General features: G+C 42.3%; 1 protein-coding gene across 1 annotated transcript; it reads right to left on the bottom strand.

The window, feature by feature from the left end:
• Nucleotides 1-1,565: 1,565 nt before the first annotated feature.
• LOC149273317 (homeodomain-interacting protein kinase 2-like) lies at nt 1,566-24,538 on the bottom strand. The gene is made up of 15 exons (XM_089506482.1): nt 24,529-24,538; nt 18,811-19,885; nt 11,661-11,784; nt 10,974-11,093; nt 10,577-10,663; nt 10,288-10,472; nt 9,387-9,549; nt 8,925-9,051; nt 8,300-8,421; nt 7,556-7,698; nt 6,972-7,148; nt 6,345-6,626; nt 2,778-3,022; nt 2,358-2,518; nt 1,566-2,006 (listed from the first exon to the last, which is right to left on the bottom strand). The coding sequence occupies exons 1-15, from the start codon at nt 24,536-24,538 to the stop codon at nt 1,566-1,568; spliced, it is 3,462 nt and encodes a 1,153-aa protein (XP_089362608.1).
• Nucleotides 24,539-25,825: the final 1,287 nt, after the last annotated feature.

Here is a 25,825-nt window from a genome sequence, read left to right as displayed (position 1 = left end):
ACATTCTACGGTCTTGTCACTTAAAGGGGTTACCCCGTTTCGGACCCTGTAGTAACTCGGAACACGGAACTTCGGATCGAGGCGTATAAGAAGAGAATGGAACACAAGCTACAGCACCAGCGGGTTGTAACACACCTCTTGTAACTAGCAGAGAGACAATTATCAGAGACACAACAGGGTCAAACGTTCTCATAAGGTTGTAAGGCACTACGAGCAAAGTATGTGACACGGAAGGACACACAGGTTTACACACACATGATCTAGGACTGTCACAAAGTTACATGCCGATATCTTCAATCACAAGTTGTCCATTAGTGTTTTGGAGTCGGTGCGAGACATGTCTAAGCTATTGTGCAACTTTTCTTACAGGAGAAAATATAGATCTATTGGATAAGCTTATAAAACGGGCTACACCTGGTTGCGCTACATTGTAGCGCAGGGGAGGGACATTTCCTTTACTAAAAGTTTTTAAAGTGACGTGAAACAGTGAGAGGTTAAGCAGCTGCGTCCGCTTCACTCCGTTCGATTCATCTTAATTCCCAGTCCTTTCCTTTCTGATCCGCACAGCGCCAAAAGATCAGGATCGTCCTCTGTCTCCTCACTTCATGGATTCCTCCGAGAAGAGGATTTTAACTTTCCCGTTTCTACCCTCGTCCCCTTCACGACGTCCCAAAAATCCCTCTTCACAAAGCTGCTCAGTTTTGTTTTATTTATTTTTTTTGTGTGTTAAAACCCAGAAGAGATGGGTTTTTTTTTATGCCACGTCCTTCTAAAATTTTTGTTAAAAATTACAATCTTCTAAAACTCAAAACAAAATTACGATTAGTGCTGAGAAAGGGAAAAATAAACCTGTAACCTAAAAAAAAACAGGTGCAGGAAAAGTTGGTCGAGCTGGTGCCCCCAAACTTCTCACGCTCACCCTTCAAATAGTAAAAATGAAAATAAAATAGAGGGGACTTGGTGGCCCCTTTTGATAATCTGGCCTACAAGTCCACCCTTGAAAAATTAAAATGTGTTCTAGAGTCAAAACATGGTTGGTGAGAACCTAACCCTATAAAACTCTGCATAAACTCCTAAGTCAACGCTATGTTAGAAGAGCCCGATGGACTCTCCAATAACTCAACGGTAATCAGAGATTAATAAATATAAAACTTCCTCTCGAAACCCAGTGGGTGACTTTCATCATACATTTCCCACCCTCCCCAAGAGCAGCAAGTCACAATGTCCAGTGGAGATGTGGAATCTAGCAGTCCCGGTAGGACTCCATCTTCATCAAGGAGATCCGATTAACAGTTCATCAGAGCCAGACCTGGTTCTGCTCAAAAATAAAATAAAAAATACATGGTTGGAGACGGACTGATAACTATTGTCCAGACGTCCTGCCACTAATGGAGAGACCCATCTTTTTGTATTTATTTTTTGATTCCAGAAAAGTTCTAGGACACTTTCTTTGACCCGTACTTTGACCCCCGGATAAGATGTTGCCTCCGATATATTCTTCATTTCCCAGTGTTAGAAGTTTTGTGTCCTCAAAAGGCACCCGCCTCTACCCCACCACCAGGACTCTATATGTAAGGGTACTGATTGACTTTAGGTGGGCTTAGTGGGTATCCAGTGTAAACGCTGGAGGTGGGAGAGGCTGGGATGTAAGTCTGGTGGGCAAACTGAGCCTGGTACTGGCCAGGGTGCAGGCTTGGTGAGGGAAGTAACCGGGGGGCCATGCTGACTGGTACGATGCTGGCCGGGTATGCAGCATGCCTCGCCGATCCTTGGGAAGCCACCAGGTGAGCGACTGTTCCGGTGGAACCCAGTGCCGCAGGTGCAGTATACGTGTACAGGTGAGGCTGGCTGGGGAGGTGAGCTGTAGCAGCCAGGTGAGGGTGCACGGCTCCGTGGCTGGGGCTTCCATGTGGGAAGGAGTATGGAGCCTGGGCAAGGGTGGGCGTTAAGTAGGCTTGTTGCCTTCGGTGGCTGCTTGTACGCTCCGAGCTGAGGTGCTGAGACATCTGCGAGACAAAAGAAAAAAATCAGAAACAAATCACAGATAAGACGGAGTAATCATGATCCTCGGACAGTTGTTTTAAAGCCAGAAAGCTGTTTTTGTTCTACTTTTTAAAGCACCACACAGGCTATTAAAGAATACCACAGCCCACAAAGCAAAATAAGATATCTGTACCTGTCCTGTTTTCGCAGCCTCCCGCCTTCCTCCCTATCTATCTTATTGTCCATAGATCCCCAGATACGGAGGTCCCTCTTTGGCTTGAGCTCCTCTTCTCCTGACAAGCTGGGTTGAGCCATGCTCAGAACGGCTCCCCTACCTGTAGCCCAAACCCCCCCCCAAAAAAAGCTGCCTCTACCTGGCTGAGGTTGAGTGGCTGCTGTTGGAAGGAGTGCCCATTAGCTCGTGCCTGCCGATACGTAGACGTGCCCACGGTGCTACTGGAGGCATGAGAAGATGAAGCCGCCGAGGAGGAGGAAGATGACGACTTGGGTTTATACGTGTGGTGGCTGGTTGTATCTGTAGAATAATAGACCGTTTATTAAGACATCTGGATAATTTAAGTACAAACACGCCTACTACTTGTTAAGTCGTGTTTACCAACGGTACAGCGCTGCGGAATATGACGGCGCTATATAAAACAATACATTCTAATAATAATGATTGTTCTGTGTCAGAATTATGGTTAGCAGTTTCTAAAACATATATCAGAGTCATCAAGCTAGGACTTCTAAATTCTACATTTTTATTGACCCGGTGAAGGGTCGTTACCCGTTACCTGGCTGTCTCCTCTCACATTCAAGGCGGCCTTCAGCAGGCTGGGTCTTCAGAGGCGGTACGATGATGGTGCGAGGGTTGGCAGGACAGGCGCTCTCTGGCGGGCATTTGCTCTCCTGGGCGGTAGTATTGGTGCCGCGACGCTGCCCGACGGCTCCATAGGGGCTGGTGTTGCTAGAGGAATCTGAGATTGGCGAATCGTGGACCGTGACACAGCTGATCACGTTTCTGCGCTGCTTTGGGAGGCTGCGGAGAAAAAGAGATGTTTATGTTAATTTTCCATCTTAGTTTTGCCAAAAAAAGGTCTTAATACGTCAGGACTGGCGCAGCCAAGAGTGACAAAGAACCCAAAACACATCTGGATGCGTTTACAACCCGTTTCATTTATACAGCGCTGTGGAATTTGTTGTTGCTTAATAAATAAAATATAATAATAATAAAAACAAACAACTTGTAAAAGAAGCACAGAAAGGATACGTCTATTCCCCTGGTGGTTTTAAAAGGAATTGCAAGTAAAATGGAAACCGCTTGTTAGTGACCCCATTTTTGTCAGTCCTCCCCAATCACCGCCCAATTAATTCTTCCCGTTTTAACCCCCTATGCAATCTGCCATTCTGTTATATTCGTTCACACTAGAGAACATTACTCCTAAGGCTTCAGTCACTATAGGACTACCACTCCCATAATCCCCAGCATTATGCTGTGGCTTTTACTCCAGCTCACAAACCTTATTATAATCTAAAGCCCTGACTAGGGGCATCTGGGACTAAACACGCAATAATATCGAAATGCACGTGTGTAGCGTTTGAAGATACGGTGGTCTCTTTAACCCTATCACTGTCAAGGCGCTAAAACCCCAAATCGCTGGCGATCCATTTCATTGACGTAGTTTATCATCATCCTCCTGTTTTTCTGCAAAATTCTTTTCACCTGCAGAATTCTTTGTCTAAGGCGGCGAGACTCGAGTCATAAGGGGGGGTAAAACGAGCCGTTAGCAAGAATATTAGGTCTACCCGCGTGAGGGCAAGGTGACACGGGGCGGCCTGAACTTCTCTCTTACACGGAAAATGCACCTTAGACTAATCCTGCGGATCCAGCTTTCCCAAGCATGCTCAGCCGACCGCCGTGCTCTCGCAAGATCGAGCGATTAATGCCCTCTCTCTCTCTTTCATGTCACAAAGAGATGTCTCATAATTGTACCTCTCTCGCCTATATGCCTTAGATGTTAAATCCCAGAAATATCTGGCTTCTATCTATATAAATAAATTTATATATATACACATAATATATATTATTAGTGTTCCTTCTGAGGTGAACACTATATACCACAAGGCTTAAGATGGCGCTTAACGGCCCCTCAGGATCGCACTTGATTACCCGCCATATTATGACAATCATCCTTCACCTCCCCCCCAACGTCCTTAGGGGACCCCGAGTTATGTTTGCCCATTAAACACTCCCTGCTTTGACAAAGCGAATGAAGGGTCACGGGGGTATTTTGTCCCTCGCAGGGAGCCAGAACCCTGTGGTGGGTTTGAGGGGGGGAGGGGGAATAGGTTATTTGCCACAGCACACAGGCATCTCCATGACAGCGCTCCATGTAGCCGAGCGCTACAGGAAGAAAGGAGATGCCGTTTCTCGATGATTGCGTTACGTCGCTATAGCAACTGAAGTTTCTAGAGTGATGGGAGAGGTTGGACAGGGCAGATAGGCGCGAGGTAATCAGGCTGCCGCATGGAGAGAGATGGGGGGGTGGACTGGACTAAACCATTTTTCTGGTGTAGGGGTCCACAATAAACACCAGAAGAGGAAGTCAAAAGGCGGAAAAGGCCTATAAAATGGCCCCCGTGAGAATGTAAACATTTATTACTACCCCTAGTAAGATGCAAGACGATGAGCATGGGGGAATAAGCTCATACCGCATTCATTAGCTATGGTCCATCTTGCTATTTATTTTATATATAGCGCCATCATATTCCGCAGAGCGGACTTAACAAGTAGTGTATCACTTAACAATTTGACTTACAGAAAGGAGGGCCCTGCTCAAAAGAGCTTACAATCTATTTGAAGGGATGCTTTAAAAAAAACGAGTTAGTAGTATTTAAAAAAGATGCAAAAACAAAGCATTCTTTAAATACAGATTTTAACCCCCATTTTTTTTTTAATATACATATATATATTATATGTATACACGTATGATGTATAATAATCCATGGCCGCACATTAAGCGCTGGAGCTCGGCATAGGCAAAAAATGAAGGATAATATGCAATAATGGCTGTAAACCTGAAAATGTGTAGGGGATTAACAAAAACGATCGACCCCCCCCCCCCCAAAAAAAAACAAAACAGCAGAACAGTAGCCTACAGTCATGACGGACAAGAGTGATGGGAATTAGTCCACCTAGAGATGCAGTGTTATAAGACTGCCATCCATTTGCCGGTACCTCCTCACACCTCATTATCATTTTTGTTCAATACAAAATCTTTCTAATTTACATTTAAATTACATTCACAGAAACCGTCATCATTGACCCTTCAAATGCCAGAATGAGCTGCTCACCCATTAGCCACGGCAATTTATTACTGTTGGCGATCAGGAATATGAAGCACTTTAAATAAACAAGTGGGAACGGGTTAAAAGGAAGACCGGATTTTTTAAAGCGTGTTTAATTATAAGGGTAGACACGACCAAGCCCTTATATTATATATATATATATATATATATTTACTCACAGAGTCCATTGCACACCATTCCAAATATTCCAAGCCCGGTGCTAGTAACCAGCAGTTTCCATATAAAACACTTTCAAAAAGATGGTCAGCACTCTAGGTCTTTAAATTGACAATTTCATTTTATTCAAAGTCAAGTCGACGTTTCAGTCATTACTGACTTTCATCAGGACATGATGAAAGTCAGTAATGACTGAAACGTCGACTTGACTTTGAATAAAATGAAATTGTCAATTTAAAGACCTAGAGTGCTGACCATCTTTTTGAAAGTGTTTTTTATATATATATATATATATATATATATATATATAATTCTTATTAAATTTCCTTTGATCTTAAAAAAATAGGAACTGTAATTAAATGCTTATTCACCAAAACAAAAACATTTTTAAGACGAAATATATTTTATTAAAACATTTTAATAGAATAAAAAAATATTTAGAATTCCTTAAAATGAAGGTAATAAAATATAAAAAATATCCAAAATTGCCAGCAATTTTTGTTATCAGAGGGACGGTAATGCCTTTTTTTTTTATTTTATTTTTTTTTACAAAGTAACAGACTAAAAAAGTTAAAACAGCTGGGGGTTATGGGAAATGGGCAAATGGGGCAATTCTGCAAAATCCCCACCCATGCATTTGCAAAAAGGGGAAACATAAAAATATAAAGGGGCCACGCAGCTATCATATGCATTAAAGGATTCCTCATGGCCGGAAAAAGCAGGTAATGATAGCTGCAGAGATAGATGGAAGTGACAAAACAACCAGATTTGAAATCAAAGCTGAATTCTGATTGGCTTCTTGGAGTTTCACTGATATTTGGGACGGCGGGGCTCACCTTGGGGCCGCTTGCCTTTGCTCTTCCTCCTCATCGGTGTCACTGCTGATGGTGATGACGGTGACCGCCGGACTTGGTGTGTCGGGAATCACGATCGTTTGGCGCTGACGCTCGCGGGATCCGCTCACAGAGCTTTCCCCCCAGCCGCAGGTAATGGAGGGGCCACAAGGGCCAGTATTCTGGGGGACTGAGCAGCGAGGGGTCGTGTTCTCCTTCACTCGTTTGGATCGTTGGGGAGAGCTGAGGGATTGAGATGAGGAGACCTCGTAGTTCGAAGAATTCCTGAACGGGGAAACAAAACGGAAATAAAGGATCTCGTAAAAAAAACAGATACAAAGAGATAAAAAAGTGAAGGAGGAGAGATTAAATAAAGAGTAACATGTAAAAAGCAGAAGAACAACAAAAATAATTAATAATGATTCAAATTCACATTTAATTTAACTAGTTGAATAAAATCCTTATATTGGGTAGCTGTTAATATGAAGTAGTTCTAGATACACAGAGAGCGATGGCAGAAAAACAACCAACAGGTCCGTCTAATCTGCCCTTTTAGATAATTTAAATCGATTCTTTACGCACATTCCAAGGGTTTTTTTTTTTTTTATGACATCACCACAAGTCACTGACCTCACGGAGGAGTGGTGTTGCTTCTTGCGCGACGAGGAGGAGCTGGTTGGCTGTTGCCTCATGACATGAGCCACTCCCACATTCAGAGGCTGCGCGGAAGGCAGGGTCACATGACCGGCAAGGAGTGCCGGCTGCTGCATGATGGGATTGTAATGCGCCCCATGTGTATGGGAGCTCCTGGAAGGAAAAGAAAAAAGTGGGGGGGAGGGTTACCCAAAAGTGATGTTTCACAGCTATAGGAATACCAAACCCATCATCCTCAGCCTGGAGGATGAGATCCAGAGTACGACGATGTCCTGTGAGCGATGAACACTTTCCTAATTTTTTTTTGTGGCAGCAGTTACACAATAGACAAGAGGATTAGTGTTCCCCGCAGGAATCCATCAACAGATTAACCATGAGTGGGTGATTAACGCACATAGGGTGCCAGTTACTACAATCACTGTAAAACCGCAGAACATCGGGACTGCCGTGATTCCCACGCCTCCCCGTTCAAGCCTTTGTCTGGGAGTAATGGGAATGGCGCTCCAATGCAGGTTTAAATCCCCAACCCTGAATACGACGGCGGCAGCAGCGGATCTTACCTCCAATCTGCCAGCTGCTGCGAGCCCGCCATGCTGTCTGGTATAACCGCGGCGTGCTGAACCGAGGTATGGGCAGCCACACCGGCCAGTTGTTGCCAAGCTGGGGGAAGCAGAATCTGCTGTGTGCCGCTGGGCCATGCCTGCTGCAAAGAAACAGCATAGAACAATTACACACACACACATATATATATATATATATATATATATAAACATATATGTACCGTGTATATATATATATATATAATATATATATATATATGAGAACGCTTAGTCAGCAAAATTTTACCCCTTTAAAGGTGCTGTGTAATTTTATTCCTATTAAAACATATACACCTTTAAGATGCTTTTTCAGTATCTACGGCAACAACCCATCAGTGCCTGCTTTTGAGTCACATGACTATTAAGTCTTCCTGGAATATAAAATTATTTTATAGTTTTCCCGTAATTAACATATTTCTGTGAAGGGTTTGGTCATTGGACAGAACCAGGAATGATGTTTTAAGTTCCGTGCATTTCAATAGATAACCATTAGGGGGCGTTTTTTTTTTTTTTCTTCTTCTTCTTCTTCTTCTTAATTAAATTAATGCCAGATGGCAAAGTATTTATCCTCTTACTTAATGGAGCTTCATAACACCAGCTACGACTAGGTTAGGTAAAGGCCGCTGCTGGAATCAAACTCTCAGCACGTGCAGCCAGATTTCTAAGACCCTCGGTTTCCAATTTTTTTTTTCTTTTCCTCTATACCTGTGTCAGAAGCCCTGGCTGAATTTGCAGCGCCTGAGTACCAGCTGTCTGCGTGACCAGCGGCACGGTATTTTCCATGCGCACAGAATATCCGCCATGTTTGGAAGGAGAGTTCTGCAACCCTGTCGGAATATAAGAGTCAGCCGGGATCCACAAGAAACAAGCCGCGCACCGTAATTACGCAGCATAGATAACGTCTTGCATGTTTATTTTCATCCGTCCGCCACTAGAAATCTCAGGATACTCATTTAAAAAAAAAAATGTATTTAGTCTTTTACCACCTATGCAGGAAGGCGGTTTTGTGAACCTATCACAATTACAGAAAAGGGTTAAACCTGTTTTATAAGAGAAAACACCAATATAGTATATAACATATAATAGCAGTTTAATAACACAACACGATTTTCTTTCAAAAGCTCTACTACATAAAATTAGATAAAAAAACTGTCAATTCTTAAAATGCTATATTATTTATCACACGTTTGCGCCTTTTTTTTTTCCTGCATTGGCGTTCCGACTTGGATGATGAGAATGGCGCCAAAAATCATTCTAAAATCCTATTTATTTGGTCACATAGAAAATAAATGACCAGTGTGTGCCACTAGGGGGCAGAGTGAATTATTACCTTGGAAGGCTGGCGGGCAAACAATCAGAGCCTGTTGGAAGGGGTCAGGCCGGGCACAGATCTGTGCTGCCCCAGTTTGCAGGGGCATACTCCTCTGGGCAACGGCTGCCATGGATGCAGCGGAAGGCTGAAAGAGGGAAAAAGCTGGATTATCTCCGTCCGCGAGTCAAATGTCCTTATTTCCCCGCACTGGGGTAAAGGATGAAGTCCCCGGATTTAACCCCTATGCAGGGGCGTTGGGCCAATAATATAGTTAAAGCACTTCAGCAAACTGCCATAAAGCAGGGAGCTCAGCAGGGCTTTGGAGCTGGGCGTGGCCATTAGATGTCACATGATAACCTAAAATGGCGGCCTCCATGTCAACACGACTATAAAATCTACGATTTTGCCTTATTTTTATCATATTTAAACATCACCACTTCCATCTCTAAGCGCCAGAGCGGAATGTGCCCTATGCCTTACCTGGCTGTGCACAGTGTTAAGCTGATTGCTAAAGGTCATGGTGAGGTTAGTGGAAGTGCTGGGAGCCACGTGTGTGATAAAGGGGGTCTTGCTGTGGTTCACAGTGTCGTACATGTTCACCCGCCGCTTGCAGATCTCCATGTTCTGGAAACAGGATTTCACACTGTGGGTGGGTAAAGAGAATGAAGATGGAGAGATAAGGTGAGATAGGTGGAACGAGATGGAAAGCACAGGCGGCAGAAAGATGGAATGTTAAAAAGAAAAAACAATATGAATATTGAATATTGAACCAACAAGGCATAAAATACTTATATTGGTTCTGCAAGACGATGAACCCTCTCGCTAACTCACATGACGTCTCTCCCTCTTAATCATTTTAGTGGAATAAGAATGTAGGAGAACGGTCTGTGAGGTCTACAGAGGAGGTCCACTTTTATGATGGTTTAGGAGGTCGTTGGACGAGATGGACACATTAGACTTCACTGATAATCCATTATTATCATTAGCTGCTGAACTATACATTCTGTATGTTAAGGGTTACGCTAATAAAAGAGGTATTCGACCTGCGTATCCAGAGTCACGACCAGTCCCACCACCCAGGCCACCTTATGGAAACTGGAAGAGTGAGGTGTTTGAAACTGACCCGACGAGATGCAGGGTTTTTTGGAGGAGGGAAAAAAAATACAGAGATGGGCCAGCAGGAATGGTTGGTGTTTTTAGTGTTCCTGGAGTCACTGAAGACTACAGAGTTGGATGGACCAAAATGTGACTACAAAGAACCAGCCATCTATTGCTGTCAAGGGATCGTAACAATGGTTTCCCACCAACAAATGCATCTCACTCTTAATAGAATGCCCCATAACCAAAAAAACCTCTTTAAAACGTTAAGAAGATGCCATACTGTGAGCTGTGCGGGAAGTCCAGGAGGTGGGTCATGGTCACAAAGGGGTGGTTGAGCGTCTCGATAGGTGTTATTCTTTTGTCCGCATCAATAGTCAGCATCTTCTTTAGAAGGTCGATGAACTCCCGCCTGTCTGCCTTCTCCACCAGCATGTCGCTCCCTTCCAAATCTGACGCCATATTCACCTAAAAACACCAAGTTTTTTAAAAAAAAACACCCATGTGCACCCATCAAATATTTCAATGCTATTTTTTTGTCTGCGGTGCAAAACAGGATCAGAACCCACTACCTGGGCCATGTCATCCAGACAATTGAAGATGTACTTCCTGGCCTCCTTTGACTTAACACCGGTCTCCGCTTCATGGTCTTCAGGAGTCTAATTAAGAGGAAGAAACATGGGTTGACAGGGTTTCTATTTTTAATAAAAAAAACATTTAAAAAGTTGTCCAAAACAGATAATTAGCCTACATTACATTAAACGAGACCCAGAAGCATTCATCATAGATAGCATACAAGAGGAAATCTATTCATGGTCCACAGGTTGTTTTTGGACTATAATTCCCAGCAGTCTTGTGACTGTGTAATATGTTACATTATCTGTTTACAGAACACTATGATGTCCGCTCAGCAAGGCAGGAGTTAGTAGCTTCGGAGAGTTCCTGTATAGCTGATTTTCAAGGTCATACCTTTAATCTCCACAGCGGGTATGGAGAATCTCCGTCCCTGTTGAAGAAGCGAGTGGTCTTTGTCCCAGAGCTGAGTAGATACTCTGCTGGTAAACCCTGAGTCTGGGAGATGTAACGTATCTGAGGAAAGGCGGAGGATGGGGACAGTATTACATACAAGTCATCTATGTAACAAGTGACAAAGGCCAACATAAAAACAACAATTTCAGCCCCAGAAAAGTTTATTCTTCATAGACAATTATTTATTTACATACTTAAGTGGCCACTTTATAAACTACACCTATCTAGTATAGCCATAGCCCATCCGGGTCAAGGTGTAACGTCACAGAAGCCCCTTCCGTTCACCACCACAGTTATTTGAGAATTTATGGTCTTTCTAAAGAAATCCAGCCATTCTCCCCCGAACCTCCGCTCACTGGATGTTGTTTTTTTTTGTTTATGTCACCAATTTCTAATACCTCTAGAGCCTGAAGTGTTTCTGGGATGGTAGAACCAAAAGCATCCATAACCACTGATCAACAACCATGGTCAAAGTCATTGAAGATCACTGTCTTTCTTCCCCCTTCGACTGAAGCATGACTACATTCCTGACCGCGTCTGCACGCTTTACATACGTGGTTGGAGCTCCGTGAGTTTTCAGGTTGACTATTTGTGTGTACCTGGTAAGGACCCATGACATTGACTCACCTGGTCGTACTCCGATGCTCCCGGGTAGAGAGGCCACCCTAAAAACAGCTCAGCGATCACGCAGCCCAAAGACCACATGTCAATGGCCTCACAGAATGGTAGCCCCAAGATGATCTCGGGAGCCCTGCGTGGTACGAAAACAGGGTAGAAAGAATAGGGAAGAGAGCGTTAGCTCCATGTTTTTTCTAAGAGCTGGCAACATTATGAAAATATAACAATTCTAAACAAATCGAGATGTACTGCCTGGTTTGCCTAAAACGAGGGTCAACAAAGACTTCTCTTAACCGGATATATATTGAATTGGCAGAGAACTCACAGCCACCAAAATGCTGCCATATTTTAATATAATTCTGTAATAGCAGCATTGGACAAAGGGATTGAGAGAGGAGAGAAGGAAAGGAGAATTAAAAGGTAAAAGAGTATAAAAACTATTACTGTTCTCTAATAAGGTCCCTGAATGTTAAAATACAGCTGGTGTTGTGTGTGTGATGATATAGAATGTTTAAAAGTATCCAATCAGTAAAACTGTGTGTAGTGGTTTAGAAACATAGATACATTTATTAAAACAAATACAAAAAATAAATACAAAAATAGGGTCAGGTAAAAGATGTTAGGTTAAAGAGAAGACAGGGTCATAGAGTAAAGGAGGACATTTTATTGAATAAAAAACAAGGAAAAACAGGGCAATGTGAATATTTATCGTCTTTCGGAACATTACGTTGCAAAAAAAAAGCCAAAAAGCATTAATACACATTTGTTAAAATGCTAAAGTGGACGATTCTCTGTAAATAAACGAGAAGGTGGTTAACTCGAGCAGAATGCCATGTTACGGATCGGCAGGAGCACAGGAAATGGTTAATAGCCCCCCACCCCCACACTTATTAAAGGAGGCTGCAGTTCTGACCAGTATCAATCTTATTACTATGCAAATCTCCGCTCCGCTCCATCTGGCTCGCTAGGAGTTATGAATGGAAAGCGCTCATCGCCCCCTCCCAAAACACTTAGCACAAGTACAGACCGGGCAATGCAAATACAGATTTTTCTCTGACACCCCCCCCTCCTCCCAGAGAAAACATTCATTATAACCCCGTTATTACCCCTCGAGCATAGATCCCCCACCAATCTAGAGCCCACAGATTCCTAAAAGATCACCCGGTCAAAGTGAGATCCCAGACGATCACCGCTTGATATTTAAGTCAACAGAATCGAGGATCACCCCAGCAGTCGCACACCCTATAATTACACCATGAACACAGAAAGTGCCTTGTTGTTATAAACCACTTATTAAAGATCAAGGCCCTTATTAAACTCAGTATGACAATATGGACTCACTCAAGAGACAGCCAGACTAACATTAAACCTGTACTCAACAATTGCTCATTCGCTTTTCCATGGAGCACAAAGGCGGACTAGACAATAAAGGGTTAAATGAATGCCTTTTCTAATGCATTCCATATATTTAAAATTAGATTTTATCTAATTTTGTTCCAATAAACTCTCTTTTGTCTGCAGACCTGGAGGCGGCCATTGTTGTCAGTCATGTGATATTTTGGGTGACGTTCCCGGCTCAGACACCACACTGAGCCGATGCTTTATGGCAATGCTAATGAATTCCAAATTACACTAATGATGCTAACGTAGACTTTCATTAGCCATACAGCCCGTGTGGGCAATTAAAAAATTCTATTTGCCATGCCATTTGCTAACGTTATCGTCAAACCCCCTTCTTATTGTAATAGAGCCACAGAATCCATTATATTATATTAATGGAAATACAAAAAAATCTATAATAGTTTTGAAAAGTAATCCGCTTCTTAAATTATTGGACACACACTGTGCAAAAAGTTAATCGCCCATGTTTTTTGGGTTTGTTTTTTTTTACATTTTTTCTATTATTTATATTTTCATGTTTAAAAACAAATGTTCCCAGGCACCATAAAAAACAGGACTCTGGTTACTTTAGGGACCCTGTTATTTCCCGCCATTTCTATATGTGACGCAAACCCATGGGCATTTGTCAAATAATTCAGGATTCTCACTGTGCCTGCATTCCAGTGGAGGGGGCAATACACAAGGACAGAGATTTTTAATATAGACTCAGTAGAGGATACATCAAAAGTCTTAACAAGGAGTCTCTGGGTGAAGCGCCGCTTCTCCAGGTCTCCGCAGAGAATCTCCAGGTTATGGGAGCGTTGTGGAGGCACGCCCACTCCCCGCCCACTTGCCCTCCTACCATATCAGCAGACCAACCACTGGGACCGCCCACGAGCTACCCGAAGCGGGATGGCTCTGGGTAGGTGGAGCCTGGAATTTCTCAGGTATGCGTAAAGGGTGACTGGATCTGTGATCTAGCAGGGCCCCTATGGGAAGCACGATCGCCCAATAGTGTCCCCCGTGGAATTTGCCCCACGTATAAATAAAACTATGTTCCACATGTGCAGAGATGTCTCTGTTAATAGGAGCGCGGCAAGGGCCGGAGCGCACATCTCACTGGATTATTCCGATGCAAAATTTTCCCCATTTCTCTCTTCCGCTGCTACGGCTAATGTTATTTTTATGGCGTCTTGACCGTGACAGCTTAACAGAACAAATGGGGCGCGCTCATGGGCATCGGCAGAAAATCCTTCCAAGGGGGACATAGTTAATTTAAAGCGAAAGGCTTCGAAATTCCCCCAACTTCCCTTCCTTCCTCTATTATTATTATCTTTTATTTATACAGCGCCAACAATTCCAGCAGCGCCTCTTACATTCCATACATTCAAAGGGTCCGACAGATCTAGAACTCACAGATTAAGACAAACCGATAGATTAGGTAGAGAGGTTCCTGCTCGAAAGATCTTGCAATCTAGTGGCAATTCTTTCTGTTGTTTATTTTTACATTTTTGTTCACCTCTTTCATTTTTTTGTATTTTTATTTTTTTACCCCAAATGTTTCCCTCAATGGCCCCTGATTGCCTCCCTACACTTTTAACTTGACCCACAGACACCGCAGATAAGTAACAGATAAAATAAAATAATATTTTTTTTATAATCTATATTCTGGAATAATTTCTAAATAAATAATATATAACTTAATATCAACCTCCAGATCTTTAAAATAAAAAATAAAATAAAAATACCGGTATTCTAAACTATCAAATGCTATTTAGCTAAATCGGGGATGTACGCAGCCAAGCGAGTCGCCGTGAACAAATACTTGTAAAAACAATTTAATTTATTTAAAAAGCATTGATTAAAATTCCTGCCAGTGGTGCTTAAAGGGTCAATGACCCCAACCCCCTCCTCCTTTCCTTTCAATCTCCCTCCCCATCTCGCTCTCCCCCCCTGCTCCATTCCTGATCTCCCCCTCCTCCCCAGCCCTCCTCCTGCTGTCAGAAAAGATTTTCCTCCAACTGAAATAAATATTGTGCCTCCTTTCAAGCTTCCTGCAAGCAAAAGCACTCAAATCCTGTAAAAAAGTTTAGATTTTATAATTTTCCCATTTCCTGAAAGTGAACTATTACTATATGACATCATCATAAAGAGATTGTAAGCGCCCAAGAGCAGGGCCCTCTTCTCTTTCTGTACCAGTATGCCGTTATCGTCAAATTTGTATATTGCCAATTTTAATGTTTTTGTTAATTTTTGTTAAGTAAAATCTAATGTAAAATATATAATTTAATTTTATTTTATTTATTAAATTGAAGTTTATTGAAGTTTTTTTTGGTTTACAGAGTACAATAGTCCCAAAAAAGGGTAAAATAAAAACAATATCATTTTTTATTATTTTAAATTTGATTATTATTTTTGCTGTATTTTCTGCAGATGGTTACAGACGAACAGCAGAAATACATTTCCCCAGCATTGGGAATACCTGCCGACTCCCTTGAGGCGCAAACGCTGCAATGCAGAAGTACCGGATTAAAACAGCCGCTGTTACCGCACTTATCCACGGCTAAACCTTTCCTGGGTTTTTTCCCCCCGTTATTAAAACTTTCTGCACTGAAAGGGTTAGCGGTGAAAAGGTTATAGACGCTGTTTGAAAGGCACCTCATTATTTCATGTTTCTCATTACTGTGGACTAGAAGCACAGAAGTCAAAAGAATATTATATTTAGAATTATTGTCAAAATTATATATATTTAAGAATATATGGGATGTGTTAAATTATTGAAAAAAATTAAAATACAAAAAATAATATGGCTGCTAATGAGATTCCACTGAACGGATCTTAACAAGTCTTCTGTATCGATTTGAAAAGAAAAATAATTTTTTTAGACAAAAAATTCCCAAAACATAGAATTCGAGGCCATATTTGAGCTTTTTGCCTCACTTAGCCTTTTTCTGTATGCTGTAAGCACAAAAAAAAACAACAACTTTACTTCATCTTTGGCCTTTCCTTACGTCCAGGATAACCCTACGCATTTTAAACCTTTATACCTAAATTCTAGGTATTGTGAATTTTAGGAATACCTAAATTCTCAGGATCTGCGGTACCGCCAACTAAATCCTGATTCAGACAACACTTGTTTTTTAAGGGGGAATAATTAGATCTTTGTCTTAAATTCTAGGTTCAAACAAAATTACCGGTTAGTTTTTTTTTGTTTTTTTTTTTACTGAAAGTGTTTTTTTTTTTCCTTAAATTTTTTAAAAATATTCTGGAAAAAAAAATTTCTCAAAATTCCTAGGACTTATTAAACTGGCAGTAATTGAACAAATGAACTGATGATATAATTTTAAACATATTAATCTCCAAGGCAATAAAAGTTTCCCATTGATCAACTTAAACAAAAAAATGAACAAATATATACATTTATTTTTTTTTAAATCCTTCTTTAGGAGAAAATATTCTCGTTCTCCAAGGTCCTTAGGAAACCAGGTTTTAGATCTGTACAGGGGTTTTTATAATAAATCTATTATGTTTAAGCTATCTTTGAATGCGTGAACATAGACAAATACACACAGAGAGATGCTTGCCGCGCACGCACGCAAACAATGACGGATATGAATACTGACGGCTCCAGAGCTCTGGTTGCAGCAGGGAGCCAGGCAGCCGGTGGGGGGTTCAGCCGATAAAGACTAACCTGATAATGCGAAGAGAGATTAAAAAAACAAAACTACTGATCCCTCTGCAAGTCCAGGTCAACCTGAACCCATCTGAAGCTAAGAAGCCCAGCCGCCACATATGGCACCAACCAGGACCGGTAGCTATTGGGATTCGGGAGTAGAAGGTCCTTCAGCAACATCTGTCGGTGCTAAGATGACCCAACCTGGATGTCGGGGATGGAGTAATAGTGGGGAGGTGACATGGAAACCAATAATTGTGTAGAAAACATAGAAGCTGATGGCAGATCAGAGCTGTTTGGCCCCCCGTCTAGTCCACCCGTTCTTCCCGCTGTAAAGACTCAAACCTTAATCAGTCGTTGGTCTCGTCTTAGATTCAGGAACCATATGCCTATCCCATGCATGTTTACATTGTAGTCCTGGAACCAGAGAAATTCAATCTATTCTTGTTAACTATTTTAATAGTTTTCAGGTGTCCCTTTTCCCAGGACTCCAAAGGGTACGTTAGGACGTAAACAAGCCCTCCTATAAAACAGAGCTCCATCATAAAATAACGGGTTGTCTCACCATGAAATGCCGCATCTCCACTTGTTCGGAGTGCCCCTTTTGGGCATATTACGTGCAGCGGTACTATTGGGGGCATTTGCCAAGGTGACATAAGCCTCGTTGTTGGGATTGTCCAAAGGTGGCCTCGCTAGAGTTTCTCAACTGCCACCAAAGCTTATTATGGGAACCTAAGACTCGGGGTGATGGGTACGGTTTTCTTACAGTTGCCTGGCATTCACAGGGTTCAGTCACATGAGAAAAGGAAATTACTTTTTTTCCCTTCCCATTACTTTCCATGTTAGAACTTTTCCTGACCCCGTCTTTAACCACAAAACCGTAAGGAGGGGAGTTTTGGAGGAGACTTTAAGGGGGAAGCGAAGCCTCGAATCTGCTCAAGCAGCACAACTACATCCTGATTCTGGCCGGGTCAAACCATATGCTAAGTATATATATATATATAGTAACCCTTAATCTTCCAAGACTATTTTATTATCTGCAATAAACCGATTCAGAAGTTTTCTACTATTCTATACTTTCAATAAAAACCTACTTTTTAAACCAAATACAGACAAACTAATTACAGTGGTAGAAAAACAAAGTACACAGAGCTAAAAAAATCCCCCACTCGGGACAAAATATTGCTGTAAATTCGACAATTAAAGAGTTTTATGGTTTTCTCTAATAAGTTAACCAAGATTTAAGCGTTTGGGTATTACGTGATCAAATTAAAGTCAATTAAATGCATGTCACGTGCCACGGTCTAAACATGTGGTACAAACAGACAAATGGAGGAATTTATTTTTTTCTGGGTAGAGAAAACTACTTTTAGGATGAATTACCCCAAGTAAGGTAAATCGGAGGCACCAAAGATGTTGGCAGTGGGTCAACTCTGAATATACGAGGCAGGGGCTCTAACAATCCCTATAGTTCACAAAAATAACAATCACACACACAAAGGGGCAGAAATATACAGTCCGCCAGGGTAAAAAAGGGACGCTTGGGGTACAGCAAGCAGATGGAGACCCCGTTCCTAATCCCATTAAGATACATGGAGAATTGAAGCAGCCAAACCCATGCTCTCAAGGATTTGTACCGGTGGTATATTAAGCAGTTTGAGTTTCGAGGGGGGTGATCCCAAAATAAATTGTAGATTGTATATTCATAAGAACAGTCCCTTCTGTACACAAGTATGCCTTAACGTGTGTTGATGTTATTTGAATTTCTAAATTCTAATTTTTTCTCTCTATAATAGGGCTACAGAGAATCAGCTAACGCTCTATAATTAAAATGCAATAAGATATTATTTATAGCTCTTTATACACAATCCTGTTTTTATTGCCCCTTGCAGGTTAGTATGTAGTTCTCTGCTAAGCATGAACAGGAGAAACATCGCTCCCCAAATCTTTAATCCTAGCTCTCCAAACATACACTCCTCTCCCTTACTCCTCTTTTCCCAACCCCACTCTCATCTAGCAGGAACGTCACATCCGAGCGCGGAGGGCAGCATGGAGACTTAGTCCAAGCCTAACTCCAACTGGATCTAAATACAGTACTTTTCTTACCTGTAATATCTGGATTGCAGGTAGGTGGAACAAACGGCTTTGGAGACATGGCTTGCAGATCCAAAGTCTATGACTTTGACTCTGTACGGCTGTCTGGAAGGGTCGACCAGCATGATGTTCTCGGGCTTTAAATCAGCGTGGATTAAGCCCAGGCTCTTCAGCTTCATAAGGGCCGTGCCCACCTGCTGCAGGACAGGCCGAATGTACTTAAGAGGCAACGGGCTGAATTTGTTTTGCTTCAGGAAGTCGTAGAGGTTCTGCTCAAGCATCTCAAACACAAGGCAGGTGTGATTCTTGTGCTGAAAGCACTCGTACGCTCTAACGAAATTGTAGTCATCTGCGCTTTCTGTACTTAGCCGGGCCAGGATGCTCACTTCGATCTGGCCTTGCCTAGCATAGGAAGGGTGGTTCTTCAGGATCTTGATGGCCACTATCTCGTTGGTTCCTCTTTTCCAGCATTTCACTACCTGCCCGAAGGTACCTCTTCCCAAAAATTCCAGAACCTCATAAGTATTGGTCATGGAACACAGAACCTCATGTTGCACCAGCTGGTAATCCCCTTCGCTGTTGGAGCCGCTGTTCTTGGAAGTGGCCGTGGAGGTGGTGGCAGCAGTGGCCCCGCTTGCATTGTTCTGGGTCATAGGAGGATGCTCATCCACAATCTGCACACTGCTATTGTTGTCTAACTCCTCGCATTTTCGCTTCAAACTGCACTTCTGGTAGGTATCCAGAAGGCTGACCGTACTGCGCCGCATCAGGTTGGTCGGAGGGCCACCGAGCGTTTTACCGCTCGCTGCTGTTGAAGACACACTGCTGGACGAGGACTCCACAATATGCCCGACGCTGGTCGGGAAGATCACGGTTTGCTCGTACGGCACCTGAAGGAGGGAGGTGTGCGCGAGCAACAGTTGGCCAGATGTCGAGCTGCTTTTGCCTGGATTATAGACCTTGCTGTGGCAGCCGTAACCGGTCATATCCCAGTAAGGACTTGTCTTCAACTTTGGATTCTTCTCACTGCAGAAGGCCCTCAACAGGAGGCTGTGGGAGGAGAATATCTGTGGGAGAGAGACCATACCTGGTGGGGAAAAAAAAGAGAAAACAGGTCAATTTACTTATTTTGCTTCCCCTCGTAAAAATACAGATCAATGTACAACGTCACAAGGTCAATAACAACATGGCACAAACTTTCACATATACCCAACACTACCCATTCCGTAATTGAAAATAAAGCCTGGGAACACCACCGTCGGGAGTCCAGGGGGCTCCCCACAAGAGGATATTACTGGAGAATCCAATAATACTAGGACACCTAAATATATTGGCCCTGTGCTTGTCACAACGTCGGCACGTCCAAATCTCATGAGTTAAATTTAGATATGACGGAAGGCAAACAACTCCTTAATGGAAAGGAACTAAGGTGTTTGTCTACATCGTCTAATAGCCCTGCCAGTGGTGTCCCTAAGAAAGCCTATTCCCCATTGGACTTTATGGAGAATCCTGCATTGGCCCACCTCATGGGGGCACAAAAATATTCATAGCAGACAGGTCAACGGGCACCGGCTACAAATGCTGGTTCTTCACACTAGCCCCAGGGCAATTTCTCTCTACCCATGTGCCAGCGCAATGTCTGTCAGGAATCCTTATTTGTGAGGGGCGGAAAAAAAATGGAATTTTAGGGACCACATTGAAATGACCCCTTCTGGGGGGGGGGGGTTGTGCCGGTACTCATGTTTATCATACATCGTTATTATGGAAGTCATACCTGCCAATTAACTCCAAGCTAACACTATACCTTAATTGCCATTCTACATCTATTTCTCTTTGTTCTTTGTCCTTATACCAAGAAGCCAACCATGCCCGGGGATAGCCTAAACAACCAAAAAATTATTTAGGTTTTTAATATTTAAATGAATAGTTACCTAAGCGTATAAAAAAAGTGTACATGCTTGATCAGGGAAGAGTTTTCTTATCTGATTTTAATTAAACGGCATTTTAAAGAACGTTAAAAAAAAAAATGTATGATTTGTTAAACATAAATAAAACAACATTTACGCATTTTTTATGATGCCAAGCCCGTTATAATCCGAGCTGGTATTGAATTTCGCCTCCCTTTTCTTTCCACTACATAAAACCATATGTTTGAAACCCAAAAACAGTCATTTAAGGTTACGTGTATTATGATTAGACGCGCAGCCCTTTGGCGTGTGGTGGAAATGACGCTCTTGTTGGCTGGTAACGTTGGAACCGAAGGACGAGGAGTAGGATATCCTGCTACGAGTGTCTCTCGGGAAAGCGGGCACCGCGCATGAGTCAGACCGTAGCGTCAGCGACAGCGTTGGCTCCATGTGGCGTTCTCTGCATGGAACGCGAGCCTTTTGTGCGGTTGGAGAATGCGAGGAGAAGACATCTCCTTTGTAGGTCTATTCATGGCCAACAATGCTCCTTCTGAGCAAAGGGACGTTTATATTGGTGTCCTGACCATATGACAAAGACCTGTCTTTCTCAGTTTAGGGCAGACGACAATTTAACCCCTCGACAGAGGATCCCCGTTTGAAACAAATACATGTACATGTATATATATATATATATATATATATATATATATATATATATATATATATATAAATAAAAAAAATGAGCCTATAAGAACAGAGTCTTAATTCGAAGTTCTGAATTCTTTTCCATCTTTCCGTGTTGATATGTTTAGGATATAAGGTCAGTATGGACACTTAATTAGGAGTCAGGGATATTTAGGGGGCAGGATGGATGTGTATCCCCCTTACCACTTGTTATGTTATATACTACCCGCTTTGCCCCGTTTACCCATTATACAGCGCTATGGAATATGATGGCGCTATATAATAATAATAACAATAATAATAATAACCACCCTGCAGTGAATATACCCCTACCTCCCCCATCTAAACGGTGTCACGCGCCGTGTGCCCGCAGTGACATCTTCTTAACCCTTTGAAGTTCAGGACAAGGGTTCATCCCAAAGGGGCTGAGCGATCCAACGCTTGCCTCTCTGGGTTTTAAAGCGTCAATACGGCAGATTTTTTTCTTTAAATTCTGTATCGCATGGGAAATGCTGGCCCCATTGTCTCTCAACAACGGAGCCTCACAGCTCACATTCGCCAGAAGGGCCCCTATTTTGAATATGAATACAAAGAAACGTGGCAATATTTCACTGTACTCACAAAAGAACCCTTTTAAAGGGGCCGCGTCCCCTGGCCCTCTATTTTATGACAGTAACTGGTCGGCTAGGTGTACTATACCTGCAGTAATTAAACCCAAATGCTTGGGTGTGCTTTTCAAAGGTCCCTGATTCCAAAAGGGTTAATTTTTATTTTATTGATTTAATGGCAAACAAGACTTGGTTTGGGGTGGAAAAAAAACCCCATAATATTTAGTTTTTACCATGCCTCTAATGGCGTCCCAGTTTCTCTTCCACTCTATTCCTTTTGAAAGTTTCAATAAAATCATATTTAATATATATATATATATATATATATATATATATATATATATATATATATATATATGGGGGGGGGCAACATAATTTCAGCTGCCTAATAAAAGAAGAATTCGTGCATTTAAACAAAACAGAATCCAAGATGTTATTAAATCCCCTTACAGAGAACTATTTAAAACTGTCTCATGCACAGAGGCTGATGATGTCATCAACATGTCGTAATCTATGACTCAACAGGAAGGTGCCAGCATTTGGCCGGCGGTGCAGCCCTTATGACTTATACTGTCCAGCCTGACAGATGCTTCATAGCATTTAAAGTTCTTTTTTTTTTTTTCTCTCTCCTCTCAATTAACTGTCGCTATCTGAAATACCGATGACATCATTTTTAACCCCTTGAGTAGACAACATAATTCTCATCCACTCCGAGGTTTAAAGCACTACGAATCACGCTGGTTTAACCGCTACGACCAGAGCCACCATAACCAATCAAAATAAAGCTTTGCCCCAGTGTACATTTCTTTAAATAAATAATCTGCTGGCGCCCACCTAAATGTCTTCCCCCAACGCACTTTAAATGAAATTTGCATTAAATATTTGGAAATATTAGGCTTTTTCTTCTTCGTTCTGCAGAGATGCTGCAGTAAAAGCTTCTGTTTGTAACAAATCATCGCTTTGCTATCCAGAGTCACCAAGTCTCCCCCATCCTCTGCGCCACCCGGCTTCAGATATTCAAATAGACTGCATCGCAAACGACCCCAAAACGGGCGCCGCTTCCAACGTGAGCCATAAAGACTGCGATCAACTCGTAAGAGAGCTAAAGAAAGGATTTACCATACGCACTTAACATGCGTCACTCTAAATCACAGGGTAGGTGCTATATTATATATATATATATATATATATATATATATATATATATATTGCTTAAAAGCGCTGGGAAAATGCCCCGTGGGCCACTGGCTGCCAGTGCCAATCACCTGATCTGCTGCCCTGATGGATGGATATGCCCAGCCGTTTTTTCCCAGCCGTTGGGCACACTTACATCACCTTAAAGTGCCAGGGCCGCCTAGTCTTCTCCAGTCCGGCCCCGATTCTGGAACCGGTTAGATTGTATCTTAACTTTACTAAATGGACAATAAATACCGTTATGAGTTACCTTTCCAAAGCGTCCATTAACGGGACACACCTAGCATCATATGAATAGATACGACAGCCCGCCATATGCATTTGTCCCTTTTCCCCACCACCCAGCTGAACACATCTCCTGCCATACGAACTATGGACCACCAGTCAGCTTGAGCCCCGGCTCGGTGAACACTCATGGGAACGATCTAAAGAGACCCCCCCACGCGCTTGCGCGCAAAGCAAGCCCATTGGTCTCTGGGAAGAGCTGGCGCGTTCCACCGTAGTAGGAATCAGAGTAGGTGGGACAGAAGCTTTAAAGGAACCGGATTCTCAGCCCAATGTGACTCTTAAGTCACCGCAGGCTGTATATGTAAAACTTTACCGCCGTAGAAGCAGAAGGATCGCTTTCTTAGAAGAAAATGTACCTTTAATCCCTTGGCAGGGCTTCTCTTTACATAACGTGATCTTTGCTCAGCACCACCTATCCCAATGTTTATCGCTGTATTAGATTTGATTACGGTGATCATAACAATCTACGCTGTTGGGACAATAAAAAACACGGACGTATACATATAATATAGAGAATTGTGTAAATAAATACTGTTGCCACATACTATAAATAGGGTGAAGCCCCTATTTAGCTTAGTGGATCGGCGGTGCGCGGACAGACAGGTGTACACGGCTTTCAACATGTACCCGGCGTGTACAGTAACCAAAAGAGATACGGAGGTACAAAAGGCCAGCACCACCGGTCCGAGAGCACCTGCTCAGCGATCACACCGCCCGCGTCTCTGACTTGTTCTTTGCCAAGTCTCTTTTAGCAACATAGATTATCCTGACCGGCAAGACTGAAAGCCAAAGGGCTAATTAGGGACTCGCTGGCTCCTTACAATGGGCATAGGGGCAATGTTTAGAAATCCTGCCAAGATACAAACTTTCTTTGGAACTAGAAAAGAAAAATCATACAATGTCAATCCAAACGGGTTTAGTAACTTATATCTGCTTTACCGCTTTACAAATCATCATAACCTGGATCTGGTTATTTTTATATATTATTCTGATCTTTTTTTTTTTTTATAGAAAGCATGTAATTGGAGAAACTAAGGAGAGAACAATACCTTGATACATTTAAAATGAAAGCAGAATTCTAAATGGCTTCTCATTATATTTAGATAAATGGAAAAGACTAAAAATTTAAGATAAATAGATTGTAAGCTCCCAAGAGCAGGCCCTTCTGCACTTTCTATATCAGTATGCACTAATGTGTGTTAATCTTATCGTCAGTTTTGCATATCGTCAGGTTTAAAGTTATTGTTGGTTTTTTCACCCCTGTGGTAATCGCGGTAAGGAGCCTGCTGGAGCTCTGTTAATAAAATGTAATAAATTAAAATCATACCAGCCCCGCTCTGCTAGAATATTCAGCAATCAAACAAAAAATCTCAATCCCAAAATATTTACTAATATAGCTTAACATTAACTTGCATTGAAGCGTGACAGTAACTTTTAATGAAAATATATTTCCTCCTTGAACATAATCCCCAGCTTTGTATACAGTCATATACTCCCCAGCACTGTATACAGTAATAACCCCAGCGCTGTATACAGTAATATAACCCCCAGCACTGTATACAGTAATATAACCCCAGCGCTGTATACAGTAATATAACCCCCAGCACTGTATACAGTAATATAACTCCAGCGCTGTATACAGTAATATAACCCCCAGCGCTGTATACAGTAATATAACCCTAGCACTGTATACAGTAATATAACCCCCAGCACTGTATACAGTAATATAACCCCCAGCGCTGTATACAGTCATATAACCCCCAGCGCTGTATACAGTCATATAACCCCCAGCGCTGTATACAGTCATATAACCCCAGTGCTGTATACAGTAATATAACCCCCAGCGCTGTATACAGTAATACCCCCCAGCGCTGTATACAGTAATATAACCCCAGCGATGTATACAGTAATATAACCCACCCAGCACTGTATACACTAATATAACCCCCCAAGCACTGTATACAGTAATATAACCCCCAGCGCTGTATACAGTAATATAACCCCCCAGTGCTGTATACAGTAATATAACCCCCAGCGCTGTATACAGTAATATAACCCCCCAGCGCTGTATAAAGTAATATAACCCCCAGCGCTGTATACAGTAATATAACCCCCCAGCGCTGTATACAGTAATAACCCCAGCGATGTATACAGTAATATAACCCACCCAGCACTGTATACAGTTTATCGGCAGACCTGGAGGCCACCATTGTTCTCAGTCATGTGACATTTTGGGTGACTTTACTGCTCACCGCACTGAGCTGATGCTTTATGGCAATGCTAATGAAGTCTGTCCATCCATAGACTTTCATAAATCAGAGTGTCCTTTTGGGGGATTAAGACTCA

This window comes from Sceloporus occidentalis, unplaced genomic scaffold (genome assembly GCF_023333645.1).
Source record: "Sceloporus occidentalis isolate IW3139 unplaced genomic scaffold, rSceOcc1.0.p SCAF_386, whole genome shotgun sequence".
Taxonomy (NCBI): Eukaryota; Metazoa; Chordata; class Lepidosauria; order Squamata; family Phrynosomatidae; genus Sceloporus; species Sceloporus occidentalis.
Note: the sequence above shows the minus strand (reverse complement) of the source record. Positions and strands in the feature narration are given on the sequence as shown.